The 19,460-nt window shown below is 45.7% G+C and overlaps 1 protein-coding gene across 2 annotated transcripts in view; it reads right to left on the minus strand.

Annotated features, from left to right (window-relative positions):
* DPYSL5 (dihydropyrimidinase like 5) overlaps positions 1-19,460 on the minus strand; it is an 88,962-nt gene that overhangs the window by 39,959 nt on the left and 29,543 nt on the right. For both annotated transcript variants that reach the window (XM_036873069.1, XM_036873070.1), the window contains exon 2: positions 9,412-9,676. In XM_036873069.1, coding sequence (XP_036728964.1) covers positions 9,412-9,672 — 261 coding nt within the window. In that variant the 5' untranslated portion in view covers positions 9,673-9,676. The remainder of the gene's footprint in view (positions 1-9,411; positions 9,677-19,460) is intronic.

The raw sequence follows: 19,460 nt of genomic DNA on the forward strand, positions 1-19,460 counted from the left end.
TGTATGTCAATTATACCTTAAGTTGTTTAAAAAAAAAAAAGCGTAACACATAGATTAAAAAAAAAAAAAGTGGCTTCCTGGGTTACCCAATCATGACCTTCTTCATTCTGTACATACTCTTCCCAAGAACAGAGTTCACTAACATACACCAAGTTTAATTTTATTTTTAAATATTGAGAACACTGTAGAGAGTTTAAATCTAAAGAGGAAAGTTATTCATAGATGAGGGGTTGAATTCATTAATCTCCAGTGGCACTTCCAGCTCTAAAACTGTGTGCATGAGTGAGTGCACGTGTGTGTATGTGAGAGTGCGTAAGTGTGCGACTGTGAGAGTGAGTATGTGAAAGTGTCTAAGTGTGTGAGTGTGTGTGTAGTGTGAGAGATAAACATTTGTGAATGAGGGACTTCCCTGGTGGTGCAGTGGTTAAGAATCCACCTGCCAATGCAGGAGACATGGGTTCGATCACTGGTCCAAGAAGATCCCACATGCCGCGGAGCAAGTAAGCCCGTGCGCCACAACTACTGAGCCTGCGCTCTAGAGCCCGCGAGCCACAACTACTGAAGCCCGCGCGCCTAGAGCCCGTGCTCTGCAACAAGAGGAGCCACCGCAATGAGAAGCCCGCGCACCGCAACGAAGAGTAGCCCTGACTCGCCGCAACTAGAGAAAGCCTGCGCGCAGCAACAAAGATCCAACACAGCCAAAACAAAGAAACAAACAAAAAAAGAACCACGCTGGTGAATGAGTAAGTTCTTAACTATAGCTGGCCTACAGCTTTATCCTCACATAGTCACTAATTAGGGATCCTTACAGCTCCTAATTTTTAATTAACAAGAAATAAAAAAGGATCAGAAGGAGAGAAAAACATGGTTGGCTATAGGGATAACCTGAGGGAACAATGAGGCAGAAACCACTTAGGGGAGAAGATACAGCATCTACACACATTTCTACCTGCCAGTGAACCATTCTAAGATGTGCACCTGACATTCAACACAGAAATATGGCCACTTCAGATAGGAGGCAACCTCAGTGAGGTTTTGGAGAAGAGATATTTTCAACTGAGATTTTTGAAGCCTTCCATAAGGCCATATTCAAATATTTCTTGAAATATTAAAAAATATTCAGTCTTTAAGAAAAGAAATAGGAAGAAGAAAAATACATCATTCATGTACTATATGCATCACTGAAGTATACATACAATACACGATGTATTTTTCTTCTATCTTTTTTTTAAACCCCAGAGACGCTGGATGAGAGTATAAAAGCAGAGCTTGTATGAGGTATGAAAGGTTTCCAAGATGCTGGGGTTAATCACAAAGGGTACATTTATCTCTATTCTTGAACCAAAGGTTTTCAAAAGCAATAATCTCTCTGCATAGATCAATTCTTTGCAAACACTCTTATTCTAGGAATTGAGGAGCTGCTTGGTCACCATAGGAGATTTTTTTCCAATGCTAGACGTAAAAATTTGTAAGAAATGATAGATCTCTCTTACGTTTGTTCTAAGAAGAGTCAACCTGGCCTACATGTTGGCCTACCAATTAACGTAGATGTACAGTGAAAGTTGCCAGCGAGGTTTTGTTATACGAGATACCTGATTTGAAGCAGGACATCTTTAAATAGCTCCTGCTACCTGCTGAGTTTATGACTGGATATTTCTGTTTCTAAGAGAAAGAAAGGAGAAAGAAAATTATCTAGAAGTCATCACCAGTACTATTTAGGCTCCATTTGAAATCTATAACACACACAGTCAACCCTGACAGTAGAGATAGAAACCAATTTTGTAATTCCTATTTGATGTCTAACACTTTAATACGTATGCTTGTGAGGAAACTGCACAAATGGATTTTCCAGGGGTTGGTCCTCAATCATCACGATCTATTTATTTAACAAACACTCATATAGTGCTTAGTAAGCACCAAGTACTATTTTAAAATATATTTTTTATTTTAAGATTTTTATTCATTTTTTATTTTTGGCCACGTGGCTTGTGGGATCTCAGTTGCCCAACTGGGGACTGAACCCTGGCCACGGCAGTGAAAGCGCTGAGTCCTAACCACTAGACTGCCAGGGAACTACCAAGTACTATTTTAAGTTCTTTACCAGTAGTATCTCAACACACATAAAGTATTATCATAATCTCCATTTTCCAGAGAAGGAAACTGAAAGGCAGAGAGAGATTAACTCGTCCAAATCACACAACCAGTAAATGTGGAGCTGAAATTCAAACTCTGGCCGTCCACCCCAGCCTGTGCTCACGACTGCCACCCTATGTAGACATGCATCTATTTCTTGAGCATCTATTGTACTACATATTTAAATCTTTGTGAGTCTGTGGTGAGTCACGAGTTAAATATAAATTGTGGTCTCTGCCCCTCAAAGTTTTCAATCCAGTTGAGAGACAAACTTTACATAGGAAACAATTTGAAAACCCCAGGATGACACTTTATTTCAGCTGAGGAGAAGAAAGTGGATCCTGGGGCTGAATTAGCTGGAGGAAGAATGTGACATGAGCTTGGTAAGTCGTGAAGGCCTTCTGTGGACGGGTGGGAAGGGATGGCAGGAGGGAGCATGGGACATTCATAGCGAAGGGGGCTGAGAAAACCCCCTTCCTGATGGATGGGCACATGTCGGCAGTGAGGATTGGATGGCGAGGGCAAGGTCAGATGGGGAGCTGTCCAGGGTGAAGATCTAGGACTCCAAACTAGACAACAGGGAGCCACTGCAAGTTCTCAAGCAGGACATGACCCTGCTGGCAAAGCCGGGGACATAGGCAGCACGGGTACTAGATGGACAGTAGAACAATCTCATTGCAAAGCCAAAGTGGGTGGATCAAGTAACCCTAGAAACCAGACAGAGCCAAGGCCAGGCCTAGGGTGGAAGCAGGTACTCACAGCCTGGGGACTAACAGTTATCATGCACGTACTCTGTGCCAGGCACTGTGTGAAGTGTTTTTCATGCATCAACTCATTTAATCCCCACAACAACCATTTGTAAATGGTAAAAACTGTCAGCTCTAAAGCACTGACATCAGTGTTATTCCTCTAGGGACAGTGGTGTGTTATAAAGCTGCCACCTTGGGGAGGCGGAGAGCTTACTCTGCTGTCTGCCTGATGCATCAGTTCCTTGATGCCTTTATCTGGTCCAGGCAAGTTCGGAGCCACACAGTGTCGAGTTAACTATTTGCATGCAGCCTACTGAGAGGTCATAGGCTGTCTGAAAGGGGTGACTGTCCAGAATCTGGGGTTTCAGGATCCTCTGAGTGGTGTGGTGAAAAGGGCCTCAGACTGAGAAACTTACAGTCTGGTCCAACTACCTCTGGGACTTGGGGCAACTCATTCACTCTCTCTCCCTATCAGTGGGAGGGTGGGGCTATATTTCTAAGGTCCCTCCAGTTTTTTACCGGAATGAAGTGAACTTGGGAACATCAATTAATAAGCAAGACTGTATGAGTCTGGATCCCGATAAGCAGGAAGTGTTACTGCAGAGCAAAAAGACTGGAAAGACATTTTGGCTAGAATTAAACAGAAATGGACAGAATAACAGAGTCAAGAAAAAAGAAGAAAGGAAGTGACCGGCATTTAAAGGTTTAAAGCCAAAAGAGCAAGTTTCAAAGGCAAAATAGCAAAAACAGTCTGCCCAATGGATAAATGGGCTCCTTGGTAAGATGGTTGGCAGGCTGGACACCAAAGGGAATTTATTTATGTCCCAGCGGGTCATATCCCAGGACTCTGATAGGTTTAGTCCTCTGCAGTGTGAGGAGGGAGGTAGGGTCAGGACCCTCCACTGGGGGCGGGAAGTGGCAGGCCACCTAGCCTGTGCCACTGTACATCTGCTAGGCTGATCCTGTTCTAGACAAACACTCTTCGGGTTAGGATTTGGCTCCCCGTGTGGTTTGACTACAAGAATAGATGTCCTGCTGCTGATGGTTTTGAGTCAGTGGGAGGCTGTCTCAGTGACCAGATGGCCCTGGCACAGACAAGAGGGAGTCTCTGGGTCCTCAAAGAAGAGGGACAGACCCAGCTGGATTTCCATTTGATGACATCTTGACCATGGCCAATTCACCGCTCATTGATGATGTCTATGCCGTACAGACAGGAGGGCAGAGCACAGCACCAGGGACACTTAGCAAGTACAGGGGTTCTAGGCCCCAGGCTGGGGCTTGGGAACCCAATAGTGGGACCCTATAATGTAAATAGAAGGAGAGAAACAAATAAATAATAGTGGCAAGGGTGAGGCAAGACAAGCCCAAGTTTTCAAAGGGGATTCAGATGTCATTCTGGCACATAAGGTGAGGGTCAGACAGGCAACAGGAGTAACAGCCAAGACAACATGCCATTCAAAATAGCCGAGAAAGTTCCTTAATAATCCGCATGCTAGTGTTAGGATCATCAAGGATGCTTAAAAAAAAATACATGGGCTTCCCTGGTGCTGCAGTGGACAAGAATCTGCCTGCCAATGCAGGGGACACGGGTTCGATCCCTGGTCCGGGAAGATCCCACATGCCGCAGAGCAACTAAGCCCATGTAGGCTCTGCTGAGCCTGTACTCTAGAGCCCGAGCTCCGCCACCCCAATGAGAAGCCCGCGCACCGCAACGAAGAGTAGCTCCCACTTGCCGCAACTAGAGAAAGCCCGTGTGCAGCAATGAAGACCCAACACAGCCAAAAAAAAAATTAAAAAAAAAATTTTTTTTTTAAATTAAAAAAAAAAATACAGATGGGGGAAGAGGCAGACCTAGAGACATTGATTTCATTAGTCTGGGGTGGAGGGTGCGGGCAGTAGAGAGGAGGGGTCTGGACATGTATTTTTAAAAAATTCCCCGGGAGATCAGCTCGGTGCTTTGTGACCACCTAGAGGGGTGGGATAGGGAGGGTGGGAGGGAGGGAGATGCAGGAGGGAAGAGATATGGGAACATATGTATATGTATAACTGATTCACTTTGTTATAAAGCAGAAACTAGCACACCATTGTAAAGCAATTATACTTCAATAAAGATGTTTAAAAAAAAAAAAAAATTCCCCAAGTAGTTTTACTGTAACTTGCTTCCAAAGGTTGAAAACCATTGGCCTAGACAGTGGTTCTCAGTCTATTTTTGGAGGAGTGGGAGGCAGAAAAGGCATCTAGGAAGCATTTCCCCATTGTCCCTGCTGCCCCCTCTATCACCATCTTAGTGAAGGGGCTGTGCCTGTAGTTTAAAAAGCCTGATTCTGATATTCCCACCGGGCCACGGAGAGCCACTGGTGGGGTGGAGCTCAACAGCCTGCATTAACATTCTTATTATGTAATATTAGATTCACACCAAAGAATAAGCATAACTTATGAGTAAGCTAAGCAGGATAATGATAAAAGACCCCCGTGACCCAAGTGAAATCCTAGACCTTTATTAACACGGTTGGTGTCACTGGCTCTCCTCCCTCCCCTCCTGCTCCTGCCATCCCACAGGAGATAACCCCCTTCCTCCATGGGGGCATTTTTAACAAGCAGGGCGTCCCGGCATCTCTGGAGACCAGGTTCTGGGCCTCTGGGAGGGAGGGGCCTGCAGGTTGGGGGTGTGGAGGAGGCAGGGAGGAGGGCGGAGTGCCCGGGCTGTGAGCAAGGGGGGCAGAGGCAGGGGAGCCAGGCAGAGCGTGCCCCAGCCTCTAACAGAAGCAGAGGCGGGCAAAGCGTGTGTTAAAGAAGCGCTAGAGAAACCCCTTCAGACCCAGTACAATGGAGACCCAGGTGCTCTCAGAAAAGCCAGGCTTTCAACGGTTTTGTTTTCCCAGCCCTGGCTGCTGCTGCCCAATTGACAGGCAGCCCATAGCTCAGGGGGTGCAGAGTTCAAGGCCCTTCGGATCTGTCAGAGGAGAACAAAAAGGCGCAACTTGATCTCTCTTTCTCTATAGGCTAATCACAAGGGTGAGCTTTTCCTTGGGGTTATTATTCTATTATAAACCCAGATGCTTGAAGCAGATCAACTGTTACCTTTCTTAGAAGGTGCAAAGTAGGTCAGCGGCAATCTATCAGGGTGCACAGCCTCGGCCTGAGTGCCACAGGCTGTGTGAATAATTAAATCCACACATCCCTGAGATCAGTAGTGCAACAGGAGAGCATTTTCTCTCCCCAGGAGACTGTCAGGAATTAGAGGTAAGAGGAAGCCAAAATATCCAGCTGTAGGAGCACCAACAGGGAGGAGCAATCCAGGAGTGGAGGGGAGGGGGGACAGGGGCGGGAAGCCAGTTCTTGGGAGGCTGGGATGTCTGAGGCAGGACTCTGGGCAGGGTCTCCCAGAGGGGTCTGGGGAGGACTGCGTCAGGGGCTGTGTTATGAAACAGACGCTCAATATGAGCTGCGGCACAAGGACAAGGTGCGACCTTACTTAGGGGGTGGATATAACAAAAGGTCAGTTTAGGTGACACGAGCAGCCAGAGTGGCTTGGGGTTTATGGGCCTTAAATTTCCTATAACTTGGGCCTGGCATGGACCGGGGGTGTCTGATCCTGCAGGAACTGGGACTCTTAATCACACAGGGGCTTTTTTGTGCTTTTCCAGAGACAGCTGCTTCCACGGATGAGAAGCCTGGAAAAGATCAAAAGTTATCCACCACCTTGCACAAAGATGCACGTGCAAAGGTCTTCATTTGCTATAAAGAGCTGAAGGCTCTCAGGGGAAAACTCGTCACTCCTGGCTAATGAGGCCCCGGCAGATGACAATGTGGAAAATAAAACAAAGAAAGGCCAGCCTGCTCTCCCAGAGGCTGGTAGTGACAGTGTGGCATCCGACCCTGGACTAAAGATCTCCCAAGTGGGGAGAGTAACCAGCAAGCTACAATTTTTGGTGCAAGGCTGCACACTGTATACAATTTTTGGTGCACACTGCAAAATGGACCCCAGCATGCACTGTTGTGGTAATCAGGGTTATGTTGGTGGTAAATACTGGGTCCTCTCTTACTCTCCTCCTGGGAGTTTAAACTGTTACAACCAAACTGGAAAACAATTTGGCAGTCTGTCCTAGAGCTAAACATGTGTGTCTTCTATGACCCAGCAATCCCACTCCCAGGAATATGCCCAGTAGAAATGTGCACACACGTTTACTAAAAGACATGTATGAGAACATTCACAGCAACAGCATTTGTAATAGCCCCGAAGTAGCAACCACCCAGATGCCCGGTGATAGCAGGATGTCCAGGTACCCTGTGGGCTCTTGTACAGTAGAACACTATGAAGCAATGAAGTACAACATGCAACAACATGGGTGAATTTCACAAAAATAATGTTGAGCAAAGGGAGCCAGTGCAAGAGTACAGGCTGCCTGATTTCATTTACATAAAGCAAACAGTCAAAACCTATGGTGAATATACTGAAAACCACCCACTTCTGCACTTTAAATAGGCAAATTGTATGGAGCATGAATTATATCTCAATTAAGCTGTTATTTTTTAAAAACTATGGTATTAGAAGTCAGGATAGTTGTTATCCTTGGTGAGGAGTAGTGACTAGGAGGGGGCACAAGGGGGGCTTCTGGGTGCTGGCAATGTTTGGTTTCTCGATTTGGGTGCTGGTTACAAGGGTGTGTTCAGTTGTGATGATTCTGTGTACCTTAGAACCTGTGCGCTTCTCTGTATGTATGCTATAATTCAATAAAAATAACCACAAATGAAGCAGGCCTGGCCTGGCAGGGCTCAAGTGCATGGGGATGGTGAGCTGGATGTGCTCACTCTCTTCAGAAAGGCCCCGACTGCCACCAGAGTCCCCCCAAGAGGACCCTGCAAGAGTTTATGAGGATGGGGCTCCCCATTCATTAGTGAAGCATCACCTGCAGGGCCCTGGAGTAATTCTCAGAGGAGAAAGTCGGGCGGGTCCACCAATCACGTCTATTCCCAGGGCTTGGCTCAAGTGGGCAGGTGTGGCCTGGGATGCCAGAGTATTCAGTAGGCCTGGCGGCATCCTTGCGTCAGCAGAGGCTGGGCCATGGCTACTGTGACTCCTCACAGCTCAGCCTTCCGGGGGTCTGATCTGTTGCGCCTGGACTGGGAAGGAGGCATATCCTCAGGGAGACCTTAAGGGACATCTGCCTGAGGTGGGCCAGCCTCTGCCTGGAGCCCCAGCCAGGCTCTTCAGGGTGGGTTTGGGGAGCCTTATCAGTTGCTGCCTAACAGCCGGAGCACTGGAGCCCCCAGGAAGATGGATCCCAGGGGAAGTGCACTGAGCATGGGAGAGGGGGGTCCCTGAGAACCCCAAGTAGAACAGAGGTGAGATTTTAAGGTACAGGGCCAATGGGAATTTGAGGCAGTGGGCCAGAGTAGGACATAGGACTGCTGCCACTGGTGGACTCCTTTCACCCAGGGAGCATTAGAGGCCAAGTCCTTTATAAATCAGACAGTACAAAGGGCTGCTGCCAGGGCCAGGGACTTCTGGCCCTCAAGATGCTGATTCAACTCTGCATTTGAAAAAAGTCTTCATAGATGAATCTGATACACAGATGGATGTAGAGACCGCATGGATAAGTATCAATCACTTATTCATTCAACAAACAATTGCTGGCCAGCTACTCTCATTCCAGGTCAAGGCCAGGCTCTGGGAAAGCAGAAGAATACAGTCAGGCCTTGCCCTTAAGGAGCCCATAGTCTGGTGTCCAGGGGGAGGCCTGCATATTACAGATAATTACAACACACAGGGATGACAGCAATGACAGGATTCTGGAGCACAGAGAAAGGGTAAAAGAACCTATTTGGGACTCTTTTGGCGAAACATAATTTCCTCCTGATTCATTTGTTTCACAGGTCTGGATTTTTGTATTTTGCATTTAGGGACATAAAGTAGCTCAGGCCCAGCTCAGTAATTCTTAAATATTGTCCATGATAATTCACTCTGAAAAGAGGGCTTACCGCCAGTATCTTTCAAGCTGTTTTTAAAAAGAACAAGCTAGGAAAGATAATAAAAGATAGTTAACTATGTCTGTTTCATAATTTCTACGATTAAAATCATCTAGAATAGGCATATCTATTTTTCATAATTTTGGGGAAATTAATTTAGCTTATCATACATAAAGCAGTCCTTCAGACCTACCCCCCACACACATACCTCCCGCCACACACATGCACAATAACAGACTCCAGCTAATTCTCCTCTTCCTCTAGGTCTGTACTACATGACACAAAAATATAAAAATAAAATCAGTACCTGGCCTGGGTACCTCAGTAAGTGATGTGATCAGCAAAATAGGCTTAAATGCCTCCTTTTCCATAATCACAGAAATCTATGACATTTAGCCTGAAATTTCCTATTTTAGTTGCCACAGTGGCCCCTTCAAGAGCACCCTTCTCCTTTGAGCAATACAGCAGGAGCGCCCTGTTCATGTGGATCTAGTCTGGAGCAGCCCCAGAAACAGAGGAAACCGCCGAGGAAGGCACCCTCCCCAAACAGAAGCATTACCTTGGTCCCGTGGTAGAAGTCGTCCACGCATGTGGCGTTCATGAAGGTCTGGTGGAAGTGGGTGCTGGTGTCGATGCCTCCAGGGATCACCAGTTTCCCAGTGGCATCAATCACCTTGGCCCCTCCGGGGATCATGAGCTCACGGCCCACCTGCTGGATGATGCCGTTCTCAATGTAGACGTCAGCCTCGTGGGTGCAGTCATCATTCACAACCTTGCCTCCCTTGATGAGAATCCGCACACTGGCTGAATTGGCAAGCATGTTCCTGTGAAAGGTGAGAGGGGGCACGGGTCAAGGTCAAAATTCCTTTTCACTGGCACCAAGGTCCCACCCCTTCCTGTGAGAGCCCAAACTCCATGGGCAGAGTAAGTGAGCAGGGATGGGGAGGAAGTTTCTCCACAGCCTGAGGACACTGGTCCTATAGCCAGCTGGGGTCACAAGCCTCCCACTGACCTCACAGCAGGACTCATTGGGAATCATGACACCACAGCAGTAAGGGTGAAGCTGGGGCCCAAAGAAACATCAATTTTCACCTTCTCAAAAAGTTGTGGTGGTTCTAAAGCATTTTCATACCTCTTGTCTCATTTTATTCCCAAAACAACCCAAGAAGTGGGATTTTACAGACGAGAAAACTGAAATTGCTAATAAGGAATTTATGGCTACTAAGTAGCCAAGTCAAACCCAGACGTCTTTTATGACCAATGTCCCCACTATACCATATGGTCCTGAAGATATCAGAGGCTCCTGGGACGTGTCTCAGAGAGCCAAATTCTCCAAGCCTCACAGCTGCTTAATTCATGTCATTCTTCAGATGGATTCTGATTCAGTTCACCCTCCTATGTTTGTCTCAAGAAGTCCATGACCACACTGAAGCTCCACAGCTGGTTGCACATTGACAAGCTCATCTGATATGCTCAAGTCCCACCCCCAAAGATTCAGCTTTATTTGGTCCAGATTGGGTCCCCAGAATCAACTTTTCAAAAGCCATAGAACTCTACCATACACTTAGAGAAGAATTAACCCCAATCTCTTCCAGAAAATAGAGAGGGAAACCTTCCCAAATCAGTTTATGAAGTCAGTACTGCCCTGATATCAAAGACAGACAAACACAGTACAGAAAAAAAACAAACAAACAAACTATAAAGTAATATCCCATGAATGTAGATACAAAAATTTCTAACAAAATATCAGCAAATAGAATTCAGCAATATGTAAAAGAATTAAAGAATCCCACTATGCAAATGGGATTACTTCCAGGGATGCAAAGCTTGCTCAATATTTGAAAACCAATCAATGTAATCCACCATATTAACAGTGCTTTTTTTTTTTCTTCTTTTTTAATAAATTTATTTATTTATTTATTTATTTTTGGCTGTGTTGGGTCTTCGCTGCTGTGCGCAGGCTTTCTCTATTTCTCTAGCTGCAGCAAGCGGGGGCTACTCTTGGTTGCAGTGTGCAGGCTTTTCATTGCGTTGGCTTCTCTTGTTGCAGAGCATGGGCTCTAGGCACGCGGACTTCAGTAGTTGTGGCTCACGGGCTCTAGAGCACAGGCTCAGTAGTTGTGGTGCACGGGCTTAGTTGCTCCGCGGCATGTGGGATCTTCCCAGACCAGGGCTCGAACCTGTGTCCCCTGCATTGGCAGGCAGATTCTTAACCACTGTGCCACCAGGAAAGCCCAACAGTGCTTTTTCTGCATCACATAATCATATAAATTGTTGCAGAAAAAGCACTGGACAAAATTCAACACCCATTCATGATAAAAAACTCTCAGGAAAGTAGGGAAAGAAGTTAACTTCCTCAAGTTGATAAAGAACATCACCAGGGACTTCCCTGGTGGTGCAGTGGTTAAGAATCCGCCTGCCAATGCAGGGGATACGGGTTCGATCTCCGGTCTGGGAAGATCCCACATGCCACGTGCTGCAACTACTGAAGCCTGCACACCTAGAGCCCGTGCTCCCCAACAAGAGAAGCCACTGCAATGCAAAGCCTGTGCACTGTAATGAAGAGTAACCCTTGCTCAGCACAACTAGAGAAAGCCCACGCACAGCAACAAAGACCCAACACAGCCAAAAATAAATAAATAAAAAATTTTAAAAAAATTAAAGAACATCACCAAAAAACCTACAGCTAATACCAGAATTTATGAAAGACTGAATACTTTCCCCCTAAACTGGGAATAAGGCAAGGATGTCTACTCTCACCACTGTTATTCAACAAAGGGAGTTCTAGCTAGCACTATAACAAAAGAAAATGTAATAAAAGGCATATAGACTGAAAAGGGAAAAATAAAACCATTCTTATTTGCAGGTGATGTGATGGGAGCTATGCAGAAAATCTCAAAGAATCTACAAAAAAATCTCCTAGAACAAATGTCAGTTCAGCAAGGTCACAAGGTACAAGATCAACATACAAAAAGCTATTGTTTTTCTATATACTAGTGATGAACAAATGGACACACAAAAAAATTGAAATACTTAGGTAGAAATCTAAGAAAATATACAGGATTTGTATGCTGAAAACTACAAAATGCTGATGAAAGAAACCAAAGAAAATAAATAAGTGGAGAGACATACAATGTTCATGGACTGGAAGACCCAGCATAGTAAAGATGTCAATTCTCCCCTAATTGATATATACGTTTAATGCAGGTTGATTTGGCAACTATCTTGACCATTCGGTATCTGAACAGAAATGATTTTTACTTAGGCTTAGAAAACATAGGACACAATCTGACCAGGGTAGGGAGACTACACCACTGCAGTGTCTCTGTGGGCTCAGTAAAGCCCACCTTTCTACTCGGTAAACTTATTCTTCAGGATCCAATCAATTGTTCCCTTTTCTGAGAAGACTTCCCCAACTCTCTGTACCTTCATGTGGCACTGGAGTCTATCTCCACCTCTGGACTAAGTCCTCAAAGTCAAAGGCGCAGCAGCAAACATCATTTCTGCCTGGTCCTCATCCCCAGCATCCAGTATAGGAAACTCAAAACTGTTCACAAATGAACAGTTTTGGCTGCATCTACTTGTTGCACCCTGATAATCAAATGGTTTAAAGCAACAAGCGGTAGGCCAATTCCATATTTGTTGTCCAGGACATTTGGCAACTCTGTGTCCAGGATAATGCTCAACTTTCATCCCTTTTCCAATACAGCACATCACTGTGAACAGAGCAAAGGACGCGACATACTATCTCTCATCCTCGTCATTTCATTTTGCCTGCCACTAGGCAAGGTACAGGAAGCTTGTGTCCCAGGATGAAAAGGTCTCACAATCTGTTGAAGGAATAGCTCTTGTAAGGAAATAAGTCAACTATCTGGAGAGTTTAGCCTGCTCTCCTGGACACACTTGGTTAGGCAGTTGTTTTTTTGTTTTTTTTTTTGTCAAGTTGACCAGATTGGAGTGCATGGAATCTCCACACCAAGAAAGTTTACAGTACCTATTCAGCCTCAACTGCCAGGTCTTCCTGCTGTTAGGAGAGGGTGGTCTGCTGGGGGTGGTGCTGGGAAACAAGACAGGTGGCTGGGAGTGAACCCTGTTCCCTTATACAGCAACATTGTCCCCCATGAACATCTGGTCCCTGACAGGTATCATTCGGACCTTTGGGGAGAAGGGGTCCCTCCCCTAGTGTGGAAGGCCCTGGGCAGAGGCAGTGGGGAGGAGTTGGGTAGGCCAGAAGGATGGGGGGACAGGGACAGTCACAGCAACGAGCCCATTGTCTGAAGCTGGAATGAAGCTGACATATTTCAGGAGAACTTTTGTCCTAAAATCTGAAAACTGGAATTTTAATTTAACACACAATAATCAGGAAATGAGTTTGGTTCTTAGGTGATGGACAAAACCATTCTGGCCAAAGGAAGTCCAGAAAGCCTCAGAGACGCAGTCTCTCTCTCTCTCTCTCTCATTACAAAGCCAAGGCCAGGTGTGACCACAAAAGGAGAGATGCAAGTTATCAGAGGGAAATGATGGTAAGACACACACAATCCTCTGTGCAAATATATAATCCTCACCTTTTAAAGCAGCTTTAAGTAAGAGGAAAAATAGGAATGTTTATGCTGGGAAATTGCTGCATAGTCATTATGTCAATGTGGTAAATGAGAATATTGATTTGCTTATTAATCCAGAACACATGTTCATAGCACACACCTGGAGGGCAGAGACCCTGAAAGGTTGATGTGATAATGATTTATGGGGGATTCTTATCTGAGCTTTGATGCTGGAATCATAAGCCAAGGGTGTTTTCTTCAATAGAAATAAGAAAACAGCTTTTAGTAAGCTAACACCCTGTGCCTGGAATTTAATTCACATGGCAGCCCCGAGAAGTAAGAACAAGGCAGGAAGTATTAGCCTTGTTTTAAGATGAGGAAGTAGAGGTTTTGAAAATAACAGCTAGGGACTTCCCTCGTGGCTCAGTGGATAAGACTCTGAGCTCCCAATTCAGGGGCTCCGGGTTCGATCCCTAGTCAGGGAACTAGATCCCACATGCGTGTGGCAACTAAGAGTTCGCATGCCACAACTAAGGAGCCCAAGTGCTGCAACTAAGGAGCTGGCAAGCCTCAACTAAGCAGCCCGCCTGCTGCAACTAAGACCTGGAGCAACCAAATAAATAAATACTAAAAAAAAAAAAAGTCTACCTTTAAAAATAAAGAAAAGAACAGGTAGCCCATTAAAGGTCACACCACTCCAGCGTGGAAGGATGGGCTTCATACCCAGGTCTGTGACTTAAAGGAAAGGTTATCAGAGTTAACTCTGGGTAGAAGAGTTTCAGGTGATTTTTATGTTCTTGATAGTTTTCTATATTTTTCAAATTTTATACAATAAACTTGTATTACCTTTTAGAATCTGAAAAGTTGTGTTAAGAAGGTTTTTTTTGTTTGTTTTTGTTTTTTTTTAAGCTACAAAGAAGCCAGAAGGAATACAATGTGACCCTTCATTCAGGTCCAGTGGGCTCAGTCCCTCCCTCTGTCACCTTCCATGCAAGGAGGTGAAAAAAGAACTTGCTACCACCAGCCATAACACTGAATCCTTCTCTAGAACCCTTGGGCTGCCACCATGACTCACCCTGTCATTTTCCACTTCCTTCTTGGAAATCCCTGAAGGCTAACTAGGCTCTGAAAAGGCTGGGCTCCCTCAACAATACTGGGGAGTCCTGGAACCTCTCTGGTATGGAGATCCCATTCACACAGCCTGACATAGTCCTAGAAATCCAGGCTGGAATGGACTGGACTCCCAGGACTACCTTAGAGGGAACTCATTCTCAGAGCTTGGAGGGTGCTGTTAATGATCTTAACAATTAGTAAACACCTACTGTATACTGGGCCCCTCCCTAAGCCCATCAGATACATTATCTTATTTGATCTTTACAATACCCTGAGATAGGCACCATTATTGTCCCCAGTTTTACCATGAGGAAGCTGATGCTTAGAAAAGTTAAAGGAACTTCCTCAAGGTCACACAGCTAGTTTGTAACAGGGTAGGAATTGAAAGCCAGATAGTCGTTTTCAGAGCAGTTATGAACTGAATGTTTGTGTCCTCCCAAAATTCATATGTTGAAGTTCTAACCTCCAGAGTGGCTATATTTGAAGATGGGGCCTCTAAGGAAGTTTTTAAGGTTAAATGAGGTCATAAGGGTGGGGCCCTGATCAGATAGGATTAGTGTGCTCATAAGATGAGACAACAGAGAGCTTTCCCTCTCTCCCCTACCCCCTCTCACCCCTGTGCACCATGCTTATGAGCAGAAGAAAGGCCATGTGAGGACACAGTGAGAAGGTGGCCAGCTACCAGCCAGGAAGAGAGTCCTCACTGGAAACCAACTCTGTAAATAATGGCTTCAGTGTAAATAGTGGCCTGGCTGCTAGGTCTGATTAGGCACAATACTGTCAGCTCCCTCCAACCCTCTGGCAGACTATCAGCTTCAGACTGGAGGTTGTTGTCATCATAACTACCTGCAGGACTTCAGTATTTTGGGATCACCAAGGCCTTAGAACACTCCAGGCCTGGACTCGTGTGTTTGGATAATATCATAGCTCCCTGCCCAAGGTGCTTTTGGAGAATATCTTTTTAAAATGAACATTTGTGTGCATGAAAATATTCTATAACTTCACTCCTTCTCAGTGTCAAGCACTGGAGACAACTCTGAAGGGACACAGGACTTGCTCTCAAGAAACTCAGTCTAGTGGGCGAGAGAGACACAAATAATTGCATTACTAAGTGGCTAAAGTGTCCAGGGGACACTGGGTGCCTCTCACCAGGTACCAGACACCACAACTGTGACTGGATGAGGCCAGCAGGTTAGTGATGGGAGGGGTGTCTTGTTACACAAGTATCCTCCCCACGTTTCTACATTTCCAGATTGTCTACATCACCAAGATGTCTAATCCCTCCTGGTCCCCCCTTGCTGTTGACTTGTGTGACGGTTGACATTCATTATGCTTCTCACCTCCCCCAGCAACCTCATTAGCACCTCATTCCTACAGCTTTCCTTACTAGTCTTTGCTAAAGGAAAGAAAGGAAAGACACACTGGCATCTTTTTCCACAGTGTGCCTGCTGTCTGTGAGTGTACTGTACATGTATGGACATTAGAGTGAGGGAGTGGGTGAGTGGGGAGATAATTTGGACCTCTTTGGAGAGTCCCCCAAAAAGGGAAAGGATTTGAGCACAGTTGTTGAAACACATGCTTAAGCAGTGCAAACGCCACCGGCTATGACTGTCTTTCCCTCTGCTCTGGTTGGGGCAGCACATTCAAAGAACATTCTTGTCAATGGTCATGGTCAAGAAGGTCAGGATCAGTTTTACTAATTTATGATTCTTCAAGTCACCGATTTTATCCCCAAACATCATAACTGTATAGATAGAGCCAATATCCAGCCCACTGGATTACTACATGCTATGGATTGAATGTTTAGGCTCCCCCTCCCCCAAATTCATATGTTGAAGCCTTAATCCCAATGTGATAATATTTGGAGATGCGATCTTTGGGAGATATTTAGGTCATGAGGGTCATATAGTGCCCTTATAAGAAGAGACACAAGATCCCTCTCTCACTCTCTCTCTCTCTCTGCCATATGAAGACACAGAGAGAAGATGACTGTCTGCAAGCAAGCAAGTTCTCATCAGGAGCGGAATTGGCTGGCACATTGATCTTGGACTTCCCAGCCTTCAGAGCTGTGAGGAGTGAGCTTCTGTTGTTTAAGCCACCCAGTCTATTTTTTTTTTTATTAATTAATTAATTAATTTATTTTTGGCTGTGTTGGGTCTTTCTCTAGTTGTGGCAAGCGGGGGCCACTCTTCATCGCGGTGCGCAGGCCTCTCATTATCGCGGCCTCTCTTGTTGCGGAGCACAGGCTCCAGATGCGCGGGCTCAGTAATTGTGGCTCACGGGCCCAGCTGCTCCGCGGCATGGCTGCTCCGTGGGATCTTCCCAGACCAGGGCTCGAACCCGTGCCCCCTGCATTAGCAGGCAGATTCTCAACCACTGCGCCACCAGGGAAGCCCCAGTCTATTCTTATTATAGCAGCTCAAGCTATAATACCCACTTAGTCAGCTCAAGCTGACTAAGATACCACATTAGATAGAAATAAACATTATAACCAAATCATCATTAAGTAACAACTGGGCCTTAAAATAAATACACCTCCTTTAAAGACTTCTGACTGTATCCCCACACTCCCATTCGTTTAACCAAAAACTTTGATCATCCACCTCTTCTGTTTATTCGAACAAAAGGATTCAAAACACATATCTGTCCTCCCAGGAAGAAATGGGGAAAAACTGCCAGATAGTTCAATGCTATTATAAAAAATAAATCAGAGGAATGGAATTCTAGAGCTGCATAGATTCAAGTCCCCCCTGACTTTCCCTCCAGTCCTGGTCTTTACCAACGGTGACCTTGAATCAAAGGGAACCAGTCCAGGACTAATGGGGTGGTGTTATGCTACAAATATTAAGGATCTTAAGAATTTTACAATTTATTCAGGGAATGACACCTTCCACAGCAAGATGGTGGATATCTCCAGTATGCAAAGATTTATCCAAGTGTACCCAGCTCGTATCCCCCAATTTCCTGGTCCTTATGTTCCTAAACCAGTGGTGGGTCAGAGCGAAGGTGATGTGCAGGCTGGGGGAAAGAGGGACTTCCGGATGGGGAGGGACAGCGGTGCAAGCTGGGAGCGCAGTCTTTCATGAGAAAGCCTCTTCATGCTTAAAATAGTAGCAATTATTGCTATCTGCTCTCCAACAACTGTCTTGCTGGATGACAGTACATTTCCCGCACCGCCCACCCTCCTGCCCTTTTTCCTGCTGCTGAGCAACTTCCAGGGCAGAAATGCGCGGGGCCAGGGGTGCGTCCTGCCAAGTGGACAGTCAAGGCTACGGGCAGCTCTGCTTCTCATTCACGAAATGCACACGCCCCGCACTCCTAGAAGGTGCACAGTGTTCGTTCCGCCGACCCCAGCACCGTGTTTGGAGCTGCCTGCTTCTGTCATCACCTTCCACACTTCCCCGAGCCTGCAGGGAGGCGTGAGACGAGAGCGGCACAGTCTGTCCGGCACAGCTGCCTCCTGCCGGCAGCTCAGCGGGGCGGACGCCGGGCGGCTTCACGCTGGGCACAGACCCACAAACCAGAAGACTGCAAAGGGACGCTTCTTACAGAAAGACCTTAAAACTAACCTGACAGTTATTGGTTTAAGATGTATATTTCCTCTTAACAGGCACTGGTTTAAGACTCATATTTCCTCTTTCAGTAGAATCCGCAGGAAAATGTGTGATTTTACACACACTTGGTCACTGTGATAGCTAGGAATATGCAAGAGCTACACACCGCCCCGTGACATGAAGGGTCTGTGGCATTTAAGTCGACCCTAATGGCAACCCGGAGTAGAAGCTGGAGGGGAGGTGAAGTTGCTCAGGTCACAGGGGACACGCTAAATGAATGGCATGTCTTGTCCCTTACTCCAAGCAGATAACATTTGCTAAAGGATCAAAGGACAATATATGTCACGGGTTTGGAAAAGAAAACAAAACCGTGCAGCTGTTTTTCTTCTTCTGATCAGCACATAGGGAAGAGAGACAGAACAATGGGAGAGGGGTGTTTGTGCTTAGAGCACCCTGGGATGATTCCGGAAAGGGGTTCTCTTGGAGTTGAAAATGAGAATAAATTAAAGGTTCAGCAGAACACAAAAACCAAAAAAAGAGAAGTTTGAGGAAAACAGCTGTTTAAGTTAATAGATTTATTTTTTAAAAAAAGTAAATTGCGGGGCTTCCCTGGTGGCGCAGTGGTTGACAATCTGCCTGCCAATGCAGGGGACACGGGTTCGAGCCCTGGTCTGGGAAGATCCCACATGCCGCGGAGCAACTGGGCCCGTGAGCCACAACTACTGAGCCTGCGTGTCTGGAGCCTGTGCTCTGCAACAAGAGAGGCCGCGACAATGAGAGGCCTGTGCACTGTGATGAAGAGTGGCCCCCACTCGCCGTAACTAGAGAAAGCCCTCGCACAGAAACAAAGACCCAACACAGCCAAAAATAAAATTAATTAATTAAAAAAAAAAAAAGTAAATTGTTTTCTAAATAGTGAAGCACTAAACAGTTCTTAACTAATGCTAAAGCACAGTGTAATTTTATAACTAATTCTTAATGGGCTTTATCAACTCTTGAGTAGATTTCAAATAACATTTATAACCTACGTGTAAGGTACAAAGAATTATGACACAAACACCTGTGAACTCAACATTGTTATTACCGTGTTCAAGAGCCAGCACCTCCTTCATCCCAACCCACATTCCCCTCCTGGAGGTAACTTCTGCCCTAGTCAATTTGTATGAATTAATGACTAATAACAATTAGGTGACAAGTAAGAAAAACAAAAGGACAAGATCACAGCTGCTCCCACCCCGTGACCACCCCTCCCCACATCCCATAGTCACACTTCACCTGCTCTATGACTGATTTCTTCACCACCTAGTTTTCTGCTTGCCAAGGTAAGAAGGAATCTGGGAAACTCCACTATGCTAAGAACGAAGGAGTGGGGGAGTTTTAATATCATCCAAACGCCCACT

This window comes from Balaenoptera musculus, chromosome 13 (assembly GCF_009873245.2).
Source record: "Balaenoptera musculus isolate JJ_BM4_2016_0621 chromosome 13, mBalMus1.pri.v3, whole genome shotgun sequence".
Lineage (NCBI taxonomy): Eukaryota > Metazoa > Chordata > Mammalia > Artiodactyla > Balaenopteridae > Balaenoptera > Balaenoptera musculus.